This window comes from Saccopteryx bilineata, chromosome 2 (assembly GCF_036850765.1).
Source record: "Saccopteryx bilineata isolate mSacBil1 chromosome 2, mSacBil1_pri_phased_curated, whole genome shotgun sequence".
NCBI lineage: Eukaryota > Metazoa > Chordata > Mammalia > Chiroptera > Emballonuridae > Saccopteryx > Saccopteryx bilineata.
In genome coordinates, this window is record NC_089491.1 from 360,121,892 (window position 1) to 360,141,970 (window position 20,079).

The window sequence follows — 20,079 nt, forward strand, 5'->3', positions numbered from 1 at the left end:
AATCTTACAAAGTAAAGTTACTTCCCTCCTTTATAAATCACCATTACTGTGGAACCGGTGGGCAGTTAGAAAATTTTACTACTAACAGAGATACAAAAGTGGGCGGTAGGTATAAAAAGGTTGACTACCCCTGCAAGCTTTTCTTCACCTCAGGCTGCCTCTTCCTTTTCCTTAAAGAAAGAGGAATGAGAAGTCTGCCCTCCTGAGTGCTTTTGGTAATACATAGGTGTGGAGAGGAGTTATTTATTAATTCTGCCCGGAGTCTTCAAGGTCTGAATGTGACACCCACCATGATCATTTCCCCTCACTGGAACAAGGGCTTTGTTCTCTGCTGAATCCTCAGGGTCTAGAATAGTGTCTAGTGCACACAGTATGCACTTTGCAAGTTGTTGAATTGAATGTTAACTAAATGTGTTGAATGCTACTGATGTCTCAGAAAAGGCAGTCTCTCCTACACACATAAAATAAATAAAACCAGGAACAAATTTGAAGGATCCTGAATACAAACCTAAGAGATGGTCCTAATCTGGCCCATCTAGAGGCAAATAAGAATGTGGCTCAGAGCAACTAGAGCCCAAAATACAGTGCTCCTGGCCCATAACTAACTGGCAATTATAGAAACAGACTGTGTGTGGATATTTGCAAACTGAGACAGACGCTAGGACTTTCCTCCCCAGGGGCTGAGCTTGTAGCCTCCCCTGCTGGTTCAGTGAGTGAGGGCCCCAGTGCCTGTGTTCCAGGTTTCAGAACCGCTGAAGCCAGCCAGACCTGAAAGGCTTGTGTTGGCAGTGCCAGTATCCGCCCCTAACCCCTGCCAATTTGGGTGGCTGCTCCCAGAGCAGTCTGCAAGAGAAGCGGATTGGACTGCAGCCCGAGCTACTGCTGCCTATAGTTTGCTCTCTGTGATCCACTCACTGTTAAGATTGTACCTTGCTTGTACAGCCAGAGCTCAGAGTTCTAGAAAAGAATAGTTTCTTTCTATGAGGGAACAGTTCAAGAAGAGCAAGCTATACTCTGCCCAGGAGAGCTCAGACTCCTATCTGGCTTTGTTCAGAATGTCCAAGCTCAGGAAATATAGGTAGGTAGAAAATGCCTCATTGGGAATTTTTCCATCATTTTTTTTCTATTGAGAGACCTGGAGCAAGGATCTAGCAAGGTCTTGTTTAAGGAAGGTACCATTAACAAAGACAAAGTCACCACCCAGCACCTTCCAATATGAAGTGAGCAAGGCAGTTGTGATGTTCACTACAGAATTTTATTTCTGATGTGTGCAACTGGGCTTGTCCTAAAGCCCAGACCCTTAAGGCCTCTCTAGAGTCCTATAGCATGTATGCATGCTTCTGGCTAAGTCCAAGAATATTTTAGAAGAATTAGGAAGAGGGACAGCTAGAGAGACAGACCTTCCCTTCACCTACTGGATCTAGCAGTTTAGTTCGGGACAGAATATTTCAGCAGCTTCAACATCTAGGTGAGCATGTAAGGGTCTCTCCCCTAAAGCCCTAGCCTATGTGCCAGCCCTTGCTTCCCTCTTTACCTCTGAGTCTGGCTTCTACAAGCATCAGTGGTATTAAGCAGAATGCCCCTCTCACATCTGAGCAGAGTGAGGCAGCAAGAAGGAAAACAAATAGCCACTTTTTTACTGAGTGCTTACTGGGCCTAGGCACCTTGCTAAATATTTGATATGCATTATCTCTTTTAAACATCACAAACAACTTGAGAGAACAGAATCTTGGAGACATTAAGTAACTGTAGTCCTCCAGCCCGCTGGGAACTACAAGTGTCACATGGAAAAACTGCTCAAGACATAAACTTGTCAAGAGAAGAGGGAAAGGCAGTCAAGAGCTTTTGTGGATCAGAAGCAGAACAAAAGTAACAGGATTGTAGGAAATGGATATCAGGTGATAGAGGGATTAACAAGCACTAGGGGAGGGGCAATCTATAAACCTTAGGCTAATTTTCTAAAACCCATTCACATGCATACCTTTGTGTTTGCACAAAGGTCATTCACACAGTTTCTTGGTGTTTACATTCAAGAAACCTATATCCTATATGTTTGCAGCAGGGGTGCATATTCACATCACCATTCATACTCTGGGCTTCTGTATGGCCAGGGGCTGCCATCATGGCCATTCACATGCAGGTTCTTATTGAATTCGGGCAAACAGTAAAGAAATGGCAGATCGGAGGATGGTGGGCCATTCTGTTTATTGGTGCCTCACCAAGACAGGCAAGCCACAGAAAACCTGCTTTTCCCATGAAGGGCAAGGGATCAACGAGGAGAGAAAAAGAAATCCTCCCGTGCCTCTCAGTGGTGGGGGCAGAATCTCCCTTCTAGTAAATATCAGCATAACAATGGCCCTTCCCAAGCAGGAAGGTACTTAGCCCTTTCACTGGGGCAGCAGACATTTTTAACAATAAAAGTGAGCAAAACCAGAAAATACAGATTTTACAAACTTATTTGTCCAACAGCTTTTTAACTACAGTTCTCCAAATTATAGAGGGTCCAAGATCAGATAGGTGATTCCCTACAAGTAACTTGTTTAAGTAAACACAGCTAGGAAGTGGCAGTTAAAACTTGAACTCAGGTTTAAACCTTTTGACCTCAGGTTCAAGTCTCATAGCCTGACTATGAAGCCCAGGCTCTTGCCAACTCTCTACATTGCCTCAACCTACCTCTTCCCAAAATGGATCCATTTTTCCTACTGTACTTATCTTCTAACTGCAATTGTATGCTCCACAACTCTGTTCTCCCAACTCTCTCCAATGTGAACATACCCTCTCGGTAGCCAAGTGTTTGTACCTTTTGAATCTTCAGTAAAACTATTGGCATATTCTCTCCTTCAACCCCCGAGTCTTCCCATCTAACCATTTGCGAGTTCCCATGCACCTCTCTCTAAGAAACTTAAGGCTAGTGTATGTGTGCGTGTGTGCACACGCGCACATACACAGTGGTTATGGGTGGGGCGACCAGACTGCCATACCACTCTGAACAGGCATCTGAGCCTTGCCAGCTGATTGGTAACAACCCACATTGCCTCTGCTAAGAAGGAAACACAGGTGTTGGAACCAGACACATGGAATGGTGTGGCTGCTCTGGGTTAGCCAATGATGATAGCATTTCATCTTGTGACCCACTGACCCCTCAGCTAGCATGGACCAACCGTAGAATTAGATAGGGCTGGGTCTGGACATTGGGACTGATCTTACATAGCCAGTTGTCTTACATAGAAATGAGGTCCTGCTACAGCAGGGGTAGGGAAAGGGTGAAATGAAATGCTGATTGAGTTGATCTCCTTGGATAGTATGTCAGAACATGCGTCTGTCACAAGGACCCATATATTTCCTCCCTTTTACCCCTTCGTCTTTCCACTCCTGCATTGGTTCTTCCTTTCTCTGTCCTTCTGATCGTCTCTCACAATTCAATACCAGTTTGTCCTGATTTAGATAGGCTGTGAATATCTGTGTCCCTGTGGTAAACTATTGCCTTTGTCTTCAGAGTGTGCATCTTTGTGGCCAGCTTCCCTCCTGCCTCTGGATTTTGCTCCCTGCCTGGAAGCCCCTCCCCCCAGGAAAGTGAATAAACCATTTCCTCTGTCCTCCCAGCTCCAGAGGATTCCTGGGTCTGAACTTTCATTGGCAGGCCTCTTCTTAGGTTGACCAACCCTTGGCCACTACAGAAATGTCCTACCCACCCTTCAATCTCCTGTGAGGATGAGTCGTGCATAACTAGAGGTTCCCAGTTTGTGAAAACACTTTAGTCTGAGTTCAGTTTCTTGTAGCCAATCCTGTAGGCTTGGCTCATTAAAGATGATAATTAATCCATTGCTAATTGATTTCAGAAGCCAGCCAAGCAGCCTGTATTTTACCAGCCTTACTGGTGGATTTGTAGGCTATTTTGAGGTTTCTTAATATTCTCAGCAAGACTTCACTTTCCTGTCTGCATCTTATTTGCTCTAAGGACATTCTGTAAAATTAACAAGCTATAAAGTTTGATTGAAGGTTTCAACAAATGTGAGAATAATTGACTTCATTTAGAGAAACAAGAAAAACAACCTGTAAACTTAAGTTTGTAGGGGAAAACCCATATGAGTTTTCTCTTTAATCAGAGGAGCAATAGCAGGCAGCACTTTTTAAGACAAGGAAAGAAAATACAGAACGCTGATGGTGCAAGTTTAAATTCTGAAAGTTTAGAAAAAGAAAATTTTCGAAATCTAGCCAGCCACAAGAGTGCTCATGACTTCCAAGAAGTCTGTATAGAGAAAACTGGGACCCAGTAAAGATAGAGGAGCTCCTTATTTTCTGGAGTTTGCACCCAGAGAATCCTGGGTCAGCTCTCTGACCCCTCCTCTTCTCTAGCTAGACTGAAGTTTTTCTCCCTTCCCTGTAAGTGCTCAGAGGTGTGGTAAATCTCTGCACTCAGAGTATATCAGACTCTGGTGCCTGGTACTCGTTTTCTTTTCTCTCTGTTGCCTTCTCTATCTTCTATAAGACAGTTTAGATCTCTTTTTCTGTTTCTACCTGGATATCTCCACCCAGGCTAGGCATGTCCCCTGCTGAGTGTCTATGGAGAGACATCAGTTTTCAGAGAACTTCATTCTTTGCTTGTTTTTCATTCCTGTAAGGTACCCTTGATTGGTAACTCAGTCTGCCTTCCCTTTTCTCTCTTGACCTAGAAGTTTCTTCCTTCTTTCCTCAAGACCTAACCTTCCTCTTACCCTAGCCTCCCCTGACCCCTGTACATACTCACATTATCTCTTTCTAAGGAACTGAGCCTGGGACTGCCAGGCTCCTGTATCGCCTGGCCACATCTCACTTTCACTTTTCCTTTCTGCTTGGTTCTTTGCGTGTGGACCTGACCGTGTGACAACTGGAGCCCCAAAGCTGGAGGTTTCAGTTCTCACTGATGGGGCACACTGCATCTGATGGTCTTCAGAAGGGAAAGGGGCTTTCTCTGGATGCCCTTCTTTCAGTTCTTCTCTGACATAAAGCCCCAGTTCTGTTTTCAAACTTGACTGGAATGATTTGTGTGAGACATTTTGTCCATTAACTTTGGAGTTCCCAATAATCTATGCAGTGAGTCTCCCTCCAGAAGGGCCATGACTGCCACTGAAAAGGTTCCTGGGTTATCCCCTGGCCAGGAGCCCTTTTCCCCACCTTTAGCCCCAGTCCAGCCCAACCTGTTAACAGCTGGGCAAGGAACGCTCTCCTGCCCAGCTCTTTCCCCTCTTAGAGAATCTAGAGTTTGCCCAGAGCTACAGTGTACATACCACTTACATTCTCTGTTTTTCATTGATACAGAATGGAAAAATGTACTCACAAACAGAGCTGTTGTGGAGATTATGTCATAGACTTCATCTGGACTCCTTCCTCTCCAAGCAGGGAGCCTAGCTTTAACCACTCTTCTACCAGGAAGTCCTCCTTGGCCAGCCAGAGATTATCTTGGAGTTGGCTCATTGTGGGTGGTTTGAAGGGCTTCTTTCATCATGATGTCCCTTATTAACCATATTTAAACTTTTCCCCTCAACTCAAGTGCTGGAGGCTTTTATCTAGGAGAGTATTCCCATAAACCTGTGATACTCCAGGGACAAGAGAACTGTGGTCCTTACCCCTCTGGCTCATTCCTCCTACCACAAAGCAGAATGCTTTCGCTGATAGGCCAGCAGACTAGACACGGATTGCTTCTCTGTGCCCCTGGGCAAGCCCTAGACTTTCTGCCTTTTAGTTCCCCGTCTACCAAAAAGATGGAACCCCATATCTCACCCCCACAATGCACTATGGAAAGCTAAGGAGACTGAGTACAACCTTGGCTGTCCTCCCTACTAGTTGATTGCAGAAAAGCAGGGACACTCTTCTAAAAGACTGGGTGACTTTTGTCTCTCCAAATAGATAGTCTTTTTCAGGCCTTTTAGCACCAGCTCAGAGACCCCACTGGATCAAAGCCCCTTTGACAATCAGCCAGGAGTGCCCTTGCCCTAGAGCATGGACTAATGGCCATAGTAAACAAAATCTCAGGGAAACCAGGTGCCTTCTAAACTGGGTGAAAATGAAAAAGGGAGCCTTGGCCAGGTAGATCAATTGATTAGCACGTCATCCCAATATACCAAAGTTGAGGGTTCCATCCCCAGTCAGGGCAGATATAAGAATCAACCAATGCTCTAGCCGGTTGGCTTTGTGGTGGAGCGCTGGTCCATCATGTGGAGGTCCCAGGTTCAATTCCTGGCCGGGGCACATAGGAGAGGCACCCATCTGCTTCTCCACCCTCCCCCCTTTCTTCTGTCTCTCTCTTCCCCTCCTGCAGCCAGGGCTCCACTGAAGCAGGGTTGGCCCGGGCACTGGGGATGGCTCCATGGCATCTGCCTCAGGTGTTGGAATGGCTCAGGTTGCAGTGGAGCGGTACCCCAGATGGGTGGAGCATCGCCTCCTGGTGGGCATGCTGGGTGGATCCCGGTGGGGCGCATGCAGGAGTCTGTCTGTGTCTCCCCCCCCCCCCCCCGCTTCTCACTTTGGAAGAATACAAGAAAAAAAAATTATTAAAAAACCCCGGCCCTGGCCAATTGGCTCAGTGGTGGAGCGTCAGCCTGGCGTGCCGGAGTCCCGGGTTCGATTCCCGGCCAAGGCACACAGGAGGGGCATCCATCTGCTTCTCCACCCCTCCCCCTCTCCTTCCTCTCTGTCTCTCTCTTCCCCTCCTGCATCCGGGGCTCCATTGGAGCAAAGATGGCCCGGGCGCTGAGGATGGCTCTGTGGCCTCTGCCTCAAGCGCTAGAGTGGCTCTGGTTGCAACAGAGCGACGCCCCAGATGGACAGAGCATCTCCCCCTGGTGGGCGTGCCAGGTGGATCCTGGTCGGGCGCATGCAGGAGTCTGTCTGACTGCCTCCCCATTTCCAACTTCAGAAAAAAACAAAAAAAAACAAACAATGAATGCATATAAGTGGAACAAAAAATTGATGTCTCTATCTCTCTTCCCCCCTCCACTCTCTCTCTTCATCTCTCTTTCTAAAATCAATCAATAATTTTTTTTTTTTTTTTCATTTTTCAGAAGCTGGAAACAGGGAGAGACAGTCAGACAGACTCCCGCATGCGCCCGACCGGGATCCACCCGGCACGCCCACCAGGGGCGACGCTCTGCCCACCAGGGGGCGATGTTCTGCCCATCCTGGGCGTCGCCATGTTGCGACTAGAGCCACTGTAGCGCCTGAGGCAGAGGCCACAGAGCCATCCCCAGCGCCCGGGCCATCTTTGCTCCAATGGAGCCTTGGCTGCGAGAGGGGAAGAGAGAGACAGAGAGGAAAGCGTGGCGGAGGGGTGGAGAAGCAGATGGGTGCTTCTCCTGTGTGCCCTGGCCGGGAATCGAACCCGGGTCCTCCACACGCTCTACCGCTGAGCCAACCAGCCAGGGCCTCAATAAATTTTTTTTTAAAGAAAGAAAATGATAAAGGGAGTGGGGGTGGGTCCATTTTGCTTTTGAGTCCTTATGAATGGTATTTCCCACTGATCTTCCAAGGATGTGCTGTAGGCAGGCTCAGGATGTCTGCATCCCTAAGTCCCGCTGTGCCCTGGAAATCCCCATCTCCAGGAGTCCCATGTCCACACATGCGGCCTTTCTCCCTCTTGGCCAGGAATCACATACTTCCTGAGCCATGCAGCATGCCACCCAGCCTATGCTCTAACAACAGGAGTTTTCCTGCCCTCCTAGCAGTGCACACACACCCAAAGGCACACTCTTCTCTTCTGGGCAGATTCCTGCTGCACATTATAGGAGAGTGCCAGCATAACCTCTCATCATCCAGGTGATGGCAAGGTTCCTGGCAACCTTTTTCTCTCTCCTCCTTCCACCTCTTAACCCCCACCTCCTAACCATTCAACAGTAGCAGCCTCACACTGAAAAGGAAAGTCCTGAACCCATTACATAATTCTCCATAGTGCAAGCAGTAGCTGGGGCATAAGGTCAGAGGTCATAGTGGGGTCAGGTGGCTGACACACACTATAATGACAAGGTGGTTAAAATTAGACCACAGAGAGGAAACTGGCAGTCTTGTGGAAATGCAGAAGTTTCCTCTGCAAGTGTGAGACTGGGGATGCAGGGAGGCCACTGTGCGTGCTGCCTGCCAGGCTATTACTCATTTCAGCTCTGTTCTTTAATGCCTTTTAGCCCCTGCTTCTGTATTTGTAGCCTTCCTCATCACATGTTTGAATACACATGATGGAATCCATGGTTACCTGCCCTGGTTCAAGGAATGCTTCCTTCCTCCTTCAAGGAAGTGTAAGCCTAGGACCTGGCATGCCAAGCTCAAGACAGCTATTCTTTCCAAAGCCTTTCCTGGGTAGCTGAACACCTTTTAGGTCTGCCTCTCAGGTGGAGGTGGTTGAAGTACTTGGCCTGAGATTCAGGCCTGTAATGACTCCAGGGCCATTGGTGAGGATGAGCAGGGGCCTCTCCTAGGCAAGAGAGTAGCATGTGTTGCTGGGAAAGGTGGTAGAGCATGGAGTTACATAGCACCAGCTGGCACAGTGGTGCACTTTTCCACAGTGTTCTAGACTCTAGAACCTCTAGAATCTAGAGGTTATGGATCATGCCTGCCTCATCTGCTCCTTGTGGTACCCAGCCATGTTTCCCTGTGCCTGTCAGTCCTTAATGTGAGCCTCCTATGTGCCCCACTCCCTGGCAAGGTGTGCTAAGGACAGGTGCTAAGAAGATATGTAGTTTTGCCACCAATGGGGTTATTGTCTACGTGAGGGTATAGCAAATGCACCTGTAAAGCAGTGAGCAAACAATCAAAGACAGCCTCCAAATTAATACTTTACTATGTGGTAGAGACGTAGAATTCTCTTTCACATTGTGGAATGGAAAAGCACTGGGGGGCAGAGGACATTCAATATGGGCTAACGTTAGTGATGATGAGAACGGGCTGCCACCCTGTGGCATATCTGGCCACTGAAGTGTGTTTCCATGCGTGGATTGGCCTTGCTTAGCTTCCGAGCTCCAGATCAAGCAGAGCCTTTTCCTCTGCCTTGGTGAGTGCCCTGTCATACGGAGGAGAGGACCCCAGAAATCAGATGAAGAAAAGGGCACGAGAGGGCGCAAGCAAAGCAGATGGGTCTGCAGGTGAGGCCATGCGTGTGTGGTCTCAGGAGAAGGACCCCAGACAGGGTGACTATGGAAACTTCATCTGAGACACTTACAAATTTGATGATTGCTCAAGGTATTGAATTTCATTTCAGCTAAATCAGCCCCAGCTTCTCTAACAGCACTGACTTATTTGCTCATGTGGCCACATGGGACCGGGATGGCATGAATTCCTGGAGGAACAGAGCTTTGGTGAAACACCCCCCACCTGCCTTGCCTGTCTCCCTTCTCCTGACAACAATTTCCTGCCTGACCCCAGTCTCTTGAGTACAAGAAGCTCTTAGGTGGGGCAGGAACCCGTCAGGAGAAGCCCAAAATGATCTGACTGAAATGAAACAGCCAAGAAAGCCCTCATCATTCATTTTGCACTCAGGATGAACGTTCTCTATTTGGGAGTCTGGGGAGAGGGTAGCTGGGAGAAGAATGGAGATGAGCAGTGAGGGGGGCCAGAAAGCTGTGTTCTCTGAAAGCCAGTGATTTGCACTCCACCCTTCTATCAGAAACCAAACTTAAAAGAACTTAATTTAGTCTTTTTAAATATCAGGACTTCAGGGGAAGAAAGGCAAACCCCCAAAGAATACCTGTCATTGGTCCCAGGGTTGTCTGCTACCCTAGAGATGACCCCAGGAGAGATGGTGGTGACTTTCTTCCCTCAGAAGAACTTGGTCCTCACCACCCTTGGCCCTCACTGACACACACTCCCACGCGCATGTGCTCATTCTGTCTCCCTTGCCCAGCAACTTCGACACATTTCTCATGTGCCCCACAGCCAACAGTGTCTCTCATCTTCATCTTCATCTTCCCTTTCAGAAAATGCTGTTTTTCTTCTCTCCCTTTTGCCCTGTAGGTTATTGCAGCCGACTGCAAAAGGGTCACAGTGCTGAAGTATTTTCTGGAAGCCCTTTGTGGACAAGAAGAGCCTCTGCTGGCATTCAAGGGTGGAAAATATGTGTCAGTGGCACCCGTCCCAGACACCATGGGAAAGGAAATGGGAAGCCAAGAGGGAAAACAACTGGAAGATGAGGTACTATGCGGGAAGAGCCCGCTGTGGCAGAGGGAAGGCTCCCTTCCCTCCCCCTCCAGTCCTGCTCTGCCCATGGCTTCAGCTTCTACCCCTGGTTATTTATAACCACCGCTCAGAGCAGTGTCGATGTTAACGGGACCAGCCAACTTCTCAAGAGTGCACTGTGCTGGTGCCCCTTCCTGCCAGTCCCACCCCAGTGCCTCCATCTCTGCTACGAGTTCCAGATGCTTCTTTTTAATGTTGCATTGGAGGAGAAGGGAGGGAAAGAGTTTAATAATGTGCAGCTCTGGAGGCTTAGGAAAGAGAGTTGGGGGGGGGGGGTGTTAGGGTTCAGGCTGAGGATCAAGTTTATAGATGTGTGGAGCTCAGCGCAGCACAGGCCCGAACTCCAGCCTCTAGCACACGTACAGGAAGAGCTGACATTGCTGGCCCCGTGTGGAAAATCACCCCCTCCCCCAGCCTACCCTCCCTCCCTAATTCCCTCCCTCCCTCCCTCCTGCACATCCTGATGTGATTAAGGAATTCTCCTCTTGTTTGTTTGCCCTTGGTTGTTCCTGTAGCCCTTGCTTCACTCCAGACTGTGTGTGCGTGCCCTAGTGTGTGCACGCATGAGCCTGTGTGTACCCACCCCTGCTAAACCCACTGGCAGTGGCCCTGCCATGCATATATGTATCTTTTCTGGGGGTGATTGCTGTCATGGGTGTGTATGTGCTGGGCTTGTGTGTCAGTTTAAGTTGAACACTGCTGCCAGCTTCCCTGCTGTCTGCGGGTTCTGAGTAAATGTGAGTGTATAACGGTGTTGGCGTGTATGCGTGTTTAATATCACTGCCAGCCGCCCTGCTGTGTGTCTGGGTGTGGGTAACTCTGTCTGAGTGTGTGTACACACAGCTCACTTTTCCTGATGGTTGATTCTTACCTTCTTTTTTACCCCACAGTGTTAAAGACAGAGGGGACTTAGGTGGGAAGGAACGTGGGACTTAAGGAAGGGACGGAAGCAATTCTAGCCAGAGGCCAGGTCACCCATAGGCCAACACAGTCATTTGGCCCGCAACAGTCTCAAGCGCCTGGTGGAGCAGGGTGGGGTACAGGGATGAAATCAGCAACAGGCCAGGGAAGCCAGATGTCAGCTGGAAGCTGTCATTTGTGATTTGAAGCAGTGATAGAGTAGCCACCTTTGGTTCAGAGTCTTCAGAGCAGCAAAGTCTTGGATGGCTTCATTAGAATAGCTGGAGAACCCCACCCCACCCCTGATGATACAGGGCTCTGCTTCCAGGACAGAGGTAGTTCCAGGGATAAAGCTGAGCCCATGATTCCAGACTCTCCAGATGAAAACGGGGCAGGGAATAACGGGAAAGAATGAGCTGTCGGCATGGGAGGAGACAGTGGATTGCTAAAGCCATCGAGATGTCCAGGCATTGGCAGGACAGAGCAGTGCCACCCAAGCCCTGGGTACTGTGTAGGGAAGCATGGGTGGGGCAGTGCTCAGTCAGTTATCTCACCCACACAGTAACACTGAGGCAGGCAGTGGAAGGTCAGAAAGACTAGCTCTCCAGGATTGCTATAAAGAGATGTCCTCTGGCCAGTGGATCCTGCAATGCCAAAGCAAGTTAGGCAAGTGAGGCCCAGAGAAGACTAAGGAGGGGGTCTTACAAGGAACAGACCAGCTCTCTGGTCCCAGTTCTTGGCTGTGCCACACTCTTTCTCTCTCCTTCTTCTAAGTCTTATTAACCAGACAAAGGTTGTGACCCATGCCACGCTGCCCACTTCTTCCTTTTCCCACGAGCCTCCTGAGTTCCTTTATGTTAGTGGCCCCTGGGAAACCCTACTTAACCTGGTCTGTGTAATTTCATAACCCGGCACTTCCTCGTTTGCTGTGAGAGCTGAGCAAACCTCAGACGGGCCTTGCTGACCCTCTTTTTTTTTTTTTTTTTTTTTTGCTGACCCTCTTTTGACCTCAGTTAAGCTCACTCTGAGCCCCATGATAACCCAGTATATTCCTGATCAGAGAAGGCAGACTCTCATAGCCTAGTCAGGCATCCTGTTCCACTCACTCCAGTCCAGGTTAAACCTACAAACAAGGAAGTAAATACGTAGCGTCTTCCTCCTTCCCAGGGCTGGGGTGTCTCTGGAAGTGAACCATGTGAACATTATAGCCTGTGGGTTGTCAAATGAGTGGTGACTGTAGACAGCAGCCCAGACCCTTGAGATCTCTTAGGATAGTGGAGTTCTGGTCCCATCCTGATATCTCATCTCTCCCCAGACTTTAAGACTGAGTCACTTAAGTTGACTTGAGAAAGAAGAGGTAGATGTTTCTTTAGCCATCATTTTTCATGAAGAGATCATAGCCTAGTTCTTTATGGATGCTACCAAAATACCTGTCTTACCACCTTAGATTCTGCTCCCTAAGACATAGCATCACCTACCCACCCACACACTTTTACCAGCCACTTTCAGCCAAGAGAATCCATTAGAATATCATCTTGAGTTGGACAGTTAGTGGACATACCAGCATGTACTGAAAAGGACATGGGTGGGCCTTTGGGAGATCTGGTGCAGCTGAGCTACTAAAGGATGGGTCTGGGCTAACTGTCTAGATTCAGATCCCCACCGCTGTGCTGTTTGGTGGTATTGACAAGAGCACAGACTTTGGAGTTGGACTCATTGGAGTTCAAATCCCTGCTCTGCCACTTACTAGTTTTGTGACCTTGAGCAAATTGTTTAACTCTAAACCTTTTAATTTAGAGTTTGTTCATTTGTAAAATAGGGATTTTAACAGCATCTGTTTTACAGGCCATGGTGAGTATTACATGAGTTAACACATGAAAAACAGCCCTGTCCTTGGCCAGTACTAAGCTCTCAGTAAATGGTAGCCGTTATTTTCATAATCATTGTCATTATCATCCAGTTAGAAACACAGGAATCTTCTACTAAATCACTCCTATTTCCCATGCTAACCCTGTTCCTCAGAGGAAGTTTCTTGGGCAGCTGCATGTTCTCTACTGACCAAGGCCAAAAGTGAGAGAGGGAGGAATGGAGCCTAGGACCACCCGGGGAGCAGTGGCTTCTGAGAGCTGAAGCTGCAAGCAGGGAGGTGCCATCCCTGGGGAGGGCCCCACCAGCCTGGCAGGAGACTCCTTAAGCTAGCCAGCCATCTCCCAGGCTGCCGTGGCTCCAGTAGGGCAGCTGAGCAAGGTCATGTCATGTGAATTCCTATAAGGGGTCCAGCAGCCATGACACCACCAGGATGGAGTCTTAAAAAGAAACCAGGGCAAGGTCTGCTGAGCTACAGCATCTGCTCCCTGACGCCATCTGGGGCAAGGGAGCTTCTACGCCTAACTCCCAGCTATTGGCCAGAATTGGTTCCTATCAGATCATTAGTAAGAACTAGATTTAAACTGGGTGGTTTAACTTTCTCTGTTGTTTTTCCCTTTGGTGATTTCAAAATGAAAATAGACCCAAAGTTTGACTGTGCGTGTGTGCAAAAGAGAATGGAGAGCTGTGAGTATAAGCATGAAAATATGTGTGTGAGAGGGACTCGTGGTATGGGTCTATAACTATGAGATTCAGAAAGAGCCATAGAGTACCAAAGGGAGCAATTGGTGGGTGGAGAGAGTGACAGCTTCTCTTTACCCTTTTACACCTTGGGGCCCTTTGCAAGAAATGGTCTGAATAAGCGTGCCATGGGGGTGCTGGAAGAACAGAAGTGTCATGGGCTCACAGTCTCCTCTCTTCCCTGGCCTGTTCTACCACCCAAAGGAGGAAGATGTGGTGATTGAAGACTTTGAAGAAGATTCAGAGGCTGAAGGCAGCGGGGGCGAGGATGACATCAGGGAACTTCGGGCTAAGAAGCTGGCTCTGGCCAGGAAGATAGCTGAGCAGCAGCGTCGCCAAGAAAAGATCCAGGTGGGGCCTGCCTAGGGCAGGTGGTTCCCATCAGGGCATCAGGGTGGTGTGGGACAGGGTAAGAGGGAGATGTAAGCAGGGAGTAGGGATGAGCAGCTTCATCTCAGGAAGAGTTCACCTGACTGCTTCCACCCCTGTTTTCTTTTTTTGTCACTAAACTCTGGTAGCACATTTGGTGTCTGCAGACTTCCTCCTCCTAGGCTCCAGGCAGGAGCAAGTTCCTAGAGAATCTGTTGAAAACTTCTCCCCCAGCTAGTATCTGTGAATACACGATCTTCCACTCAATTTCAGAGGTTTTGAAGATACCCTGAACTTACCCATGTACTCCCAGAGAGGTCAGGGATTCTCTGTTAAGAACACCTGTTCTCAGAGGGAAGGATGTCATGGCCATAGTCTGCTTATCTAGATTACCAGTGTGATGGCCAAGCCCTTCTGCAGACACTAAACCTTCCCAGAGAGAAAATACTTGATCTCCACACAAGGACTCTTCTACCATCAGTCCTCTTGTGGACCCATACCTCCACTTGCAGTAAGTTTTTCTTTGTGGCTCTTCCAGGTCTGCCCTCTTACCCTATAAGCTTACTTCCTCTTAGCTAGGACTCAGGAAAGACAGGGAACAACCAGTCACACTACCCCATTTAACTGTATGCATGGGGAAGCATCAGGGATCTTTAGAAATGTCTATTTTCAACTCTTTTTAGATGCCCCTAACCCTTGGCAGTCCTCAGCACATGTGGTCAAGCAGACCTGATCAGTCTGGGCTCCAACACTTACTAGCTTTGTGATTTTAGGCATATTGTTTAATTCCTCAAAGCCTGTTCTCATCTTTAAAGTGAAAGTGCTTTCAGCACTACATCTGAGAATTGCTATGAGGCCTACAGAAACTGGCCCCTATAAAGTGCTTAGCACAATGCATGGCACACAATATGTGCTCCATAAATGGTCGTTGTGGTCTGATGCTACTCTAATCACCCATCTAACAGAGCCCTGGCTGGGAAGGGAATAAATACCATTTGGGATTCGTTGTTCTTTAGACATATTCATGTCCCCCTGACACTGGAATCAAGTGTGTGATACCTGTACCGGCATCACCCACCCTGGTAAGACTGCCTCTTTAGCCTTCTGTGGCCCACAAAGCAACTTTATCCCACACTGTCTTTCTTCCTGTCCTGTGGGTTTTTTTCTTTTCTTTTTTCTTTTTTTTTTAAGTGAGAGATGGGGAGACAGAGAGACTCCCACATGAGTCCTGTCCAGGATCCACCCAGCAAGCCCCCGACCAGAGGATGTTCTGCCCTTTGGGACAACTGCTCCATTGCTTGGCAACAGCTATTTTAGCGCCTGGAGCAAGGCCATGGAGCCATCCTCAGTGCCCGGGGTCAGCTTTGCTCAAACCATTCAAGCCATGGCTGTGGGAGGGTAAGAGAGAGATAGAGAGGGGTGGGGAGGGGGTTGGAGAAGCAGATGGTCGCTTCTCCTGTGTGCCCTGACTGGGAATCAAATCCAGGACTTCCATATGCCAGGCTGATGCTCTACCACTGAGCCAAATGACGAGAGCCTCTGTGGCTCTTTTTTTCCTTTTTCTTTACCAGCAGTCTTCCCAAAAGTTCTGCCTAGACTCACCACCTCTATTTCTTGACTCTCAACCTAGCAATTATATAATCTGTTATGTCATAAGTCACCAAGAACCTGTCTATCAAGTCTCAGTTCCCATCATAGTTGACTTTCTTTTAGCTTTGGACTTTGAAGTAACCTTCCTCCAGCCTCAATTTAACACACGTGAACCCTCATCCTCTCTCTCCCTCTGTTGACATAGGCCTCCTCACTACTGTTCTTTGTTTGGTCTCCTCTTTTCTTTCTGTTACTGCTTAGTCTCAGCACATGAGTGGCCACTCAGCAAATATTTGTTCAGTGACTTATTAGATGATCACAACTAGAGTATCATCTTTTTTTTTTTTTTTAGATTTAATTGATTTTAGCCTGACCAGCATCGGCCTGGGATGCAGAGGACCCAGGTTCAAAACCCCAAGGTCACCGGCTTCAGCACAGGCTCACCAGCTTGAGCACAGGGTTGCTGGCTTGAGCATGGGATCATAGACATGACCCCATGGTTGCTGGCTTGAGCTCAAAGGTTACTGGTTTGAAGCCTAAGGTCGCTGGCTTGAGCAAGGGGTCACTCGCTCTGCTGTAGCCCCCCAGTCAAGGCACATATGAGAAAGCAATAAAAGATAAAAGAACAACTAAGGTGCTGCAATGAAGAATTGATGCTTCTCATCTCTGTTTTTCCTGTCTGTCTCTCACTCTGTCTCTGTCACACACACACAAAAACCCGATTTTATTGATTTTAAAGAGGAGAGAGAGAGAAAATCAGGTCATGCTAGAGCATTATCTTAAATTACTCGCTAGGTTTTAAGCTTTCAGGTCTGATTTTTTTTTTTAATTAAATCTTATCGCCTGACCAGTGGTGGCACAGTGGATAAAGCATCGACCTAGAATACTGAGGTTGCCAGTTTGAAACCCTGGTCAAGGCACATATGGGAGTTGATGCTTCCTGCTCCTCCCCTACTTCTTTCTCTCTCTCTCTCCTCTATAAAATAAATAAATTAAAATCTTTAAAAAAATTTTAAATATATCTCTTTACTCATTTATTCCCTTCTCTCCTCTCTGCTCAATGCTACTATTGTGAGTCTAGTCAAGACCTCTGTATTGCAAACTCCCGGGGGTGCCGTTACCTTGTAGTCTGAATGGGACCTCTTGGAGTTGTGTGGTACATAGTCTGCATGCCAGGTTCACTGCCTCCAATGCATCTTACATGTTTTCATCCTTCTCTTCCCAAAAGAGATATTCCCCTACTCAGAAATCATCAGTGCCTTTGCTTGGCTAATACAGTGTGTCCGTAAAGTCATAGTGCACTTTGGACCAGTCACAGGAAAGCAACAAAAGACGATAGAAATGTGAAATCTGCACCAAATAAAAGGAAAACTCTCCCAGTTTCATACCTATTCAGTGCAGTTCAATGTGGGCTCATGCACAGATTTGTTAGGGCCCCTTAGGTAGCTATCCCGTATAGCCTCTACAGACTCGTCACTGACGGATGGCCTACCAGAACAGGGTTTCTCCACCAAACTGCTGGTTTCCTTCAACTGCTTATCCCACCGAGTAATGTTATTCCTATGTGGTGGCGCTTTGTTATAAACGCGCCAATATTCACATTGCACTTTGGTCACGGATTTGAATTTAGCGAGCCACAGAACACACTGAACTTTCCTCTGTACCGTATCATCTGTGCATGCGCACATGCTGCCACATCATCCTACAGAAACTGGGAGAGTTTTCCTTTTATTTGGTGCAGATTTCACATTTCTATCGTCTTTTGTTGCTTTCCTGTGACCGGTCAAAAGTGCACCTTGACTTTACGGACACACTGTATAATGAAATCTAATTCCTTATTATGGCATTCAAGGCTTTCTTGTGTGCTCCCAACCTCTTTTCCCAAACCCAGTGAATTCTTACTGTATATATTACATTGGGCAAATTATTTAATTTCTCCGAGCCTGTTGCCTTATCTATAAGATGAAAGTGGTAACAACACCTACCTCAGACTTGAGAACTACAGGGCCTATAAAGTGCCTGTCCAGACAAGGCCCTCCTGCCTGGACAGCAGTACTACCACCCTTCCTCTCCTTTCCCACTCTGGTCTTTGTTCACGCTGTTCCCTTTTTTCTGCTCCACATTTCCTGTTACCTGTTGAAATTCTATTCCTCCTTCAATCCCCAGATGAAACTCCATCTCCCCAGTGAAGCTTTCTCTGATTCCCCCCAGGAGGAATTAATCTCTCTCTGCTCAGTGTTCCTGTAGCACTGATTTATACTTCATGTGTGAAACTTATATCACCTCTCATATTACATTTATTTCTGGACTTGTTCCCCCACTGTACTGTGAACTTCTTGGAATCAGGTACTCTTGTCTTCAGCTCAGTTTAGTAAGTGTTGGTGCACATCTACTATACTAGTAGTCAGGGGACACAGGAGTGAGCAAAAAAGCCCCATCCCAGAGTGTACAGTGGAGTGGTAAAGTCAGTGATTTGAAGTGTGAATGGGTTGTTACAAAAGGGAAGGACAGGATGCTGTGGGAACATGTGCTGCAGGGATGTGGCCTTGTGTAGAGCGCTGTGTTCAGTTCTGCCTCTCCAGGACAAGCTGTACCTTACAGGTAGGAGGTCTTGTATCAGGCTTGACTTCTGGTACCAGTGGCTGTCTGTCTGAAAGCCTGTTCTCCCCATCTCCTGCTTTAGAGCAGACTGCTCAGGCCTGGGCACCGAGGACCTGCTGTGGTTTGGCCAGGGCTTGGGTTGTTGTGGCCCCTTTAAGAACAGGCCCCACATGAACCGCTGCTGGCGGCCCTGCCTCCTGTCAGCCTTCTTCCTCCAGCCTCACAGCCACAGGAGGATTTCTCAGCAGAGGAAAAATTCCCCCCTTCCCTTCTCCCCCCTTCCCTTTAATGCCCGGGGCCCTTCACTTCCATAATTCTTCATTTTCCAGCCTTGAACGTAAGCCAGACACATCTGTCTGGCCATATGCGTGAACCCTGGAGTCTGTGCCGAGGTGGCTGTAAAACAGGGCCGGTGAAGGCCCTTCTGGGAGAGCACACACATGTGTGTGCCCTCGGGCCATTGGCTCCCTGCCCAGAACCACGGGGCTGCAGTGCTCCAAACCCATGTTAACCTTTTCTTATTTTTCCTCTTTTTGTTTACTTTAAAGGGGGGAAAATCCCAAGGAAAAGGTATAAATTGTCCTGGGAGTGGGGGAGAGGCTCCTAGCTAGAGAGGCCATTATTGTTGGCAGGTACCTGGGTCATACTAATACAATAAGGAAGAGAAGAGCATCGAATGAATTAAGATTGGAAAGATGGGCTGTAAATTACACTGCTCTGAACTCCATCAGTCTCCAGGGGTGTTAACCAAGAGGTGTAAGGCAGTCCCCAGCTCCCAGAGTCTTTTACAGATGCAGCAAAACAGGAACCACACATGTTTGGGGAATGGTATATGAAGATGGGGTTGAAAAAATCCTCCTGGCCCCCATGATGGCTATAAAATCCAACCAAGATTTGGAGCCGTAGCCACACCCCCACTTCCCTGCTTGCACCTAGAGCCCTGGGACCAAGCTCATCTGTGGGGCTGGGGGAGGTGGGGCCTGGCCTCCCTCTGCAGCCTGTCCTTCTCTGCTTCCGCAGTTGCACAGAGGCTGGTGAGTGGGGCCGACTAGAGGTCAGAAAAGGGGTGTGGGCAGCTCTCAGGGCCTGTGCAGCTGGAACCCCGGCTCCCAGGCAGGCTCATGGATGTTAGGGGGCCAAATCCGCCCACCTGGGGCTTTGAGTCCACGCTCTCTAGCTTAGCCTAGGCTTTGCCTGTTGCCTGAGACAGTTGTCTTCATATTGGGTTGGTCCTGCCCACCTTGCTGCTTTCCACCTTTCCAGTTCTCTTCATTCCCATTGCCTTTCTTGGGAGATATCCAGAGACCACAGCAGGGTACATGGTTTGTCTGGGAAGTTGGTCAGAAGTGTTTCATTCCAGACCAGGCCCCCAGGGCAAAGCAGTCACTGAAAATCCTCTCCAGGCATGAGGCGTGGCCTCTTGGCACCTCATACTGGCCCTGTGAATCCCCCCCCCCCCCCACGCACCTCTTCTCTGCCTCCATGAGGCTTTGCTGTGATTTGTGCTGCTGTCGGGCGGGGTCAGGTTTCCTGAGCAGTTGCAAACATCCCACCTGAAACATAACAGGCTCTTCCTCTGGCCACAGCTATTGTTTCCCTCCACATTATGGCCACAGTCTTGCTCTGTAGCCAGCAATGACATGTGTTCTGAAAATAGCTTCACTCCCCTGTCCCCTTCCCGCCCGCCCACCCACCCAGCCTCCTGAAGATGCAGTCACTCCTTTGTGGTGGCCCCAGGAGTTTCACTCTAAATATAGCTACAATCCATTCACACTGCCACCCAGCTGGGGGAGGGGGGGACTGTGGAACAATGGG

The 20,079-nt window shown here is 48.4% G+C and overlaps 1 protein-coding gene across 6 annotated transcripts in view; it reads left to right on the forward strand.

The window, feature by feature from the left end:
- The window catches only part of SMG6 (SMG6 nonsense mediated mRNA decay factor), a 291,808-nt gene that overhangs the window by 257,708 nt on the left and 14,021 nt on the right, over positions 1-20,079 (forward strand). For all 6 annotated transcript variants that reach the window (XM_066263032.1, XM_066263038.1, XM_066263037.1 and 3 more), the window contains 2 exons: positions 9,976-10,152; positions 13,909-14,055. In XM_066263032.1, coding sequence (XP_066119129.1) covers positions 9,976-10,152; positions 13,909-14,055 — 324 coding nt within the window. The remainder of the gene's footprint in view (positions 1-9,975; positions 10,153-13,908; positions 14,056-20,079) is intronic.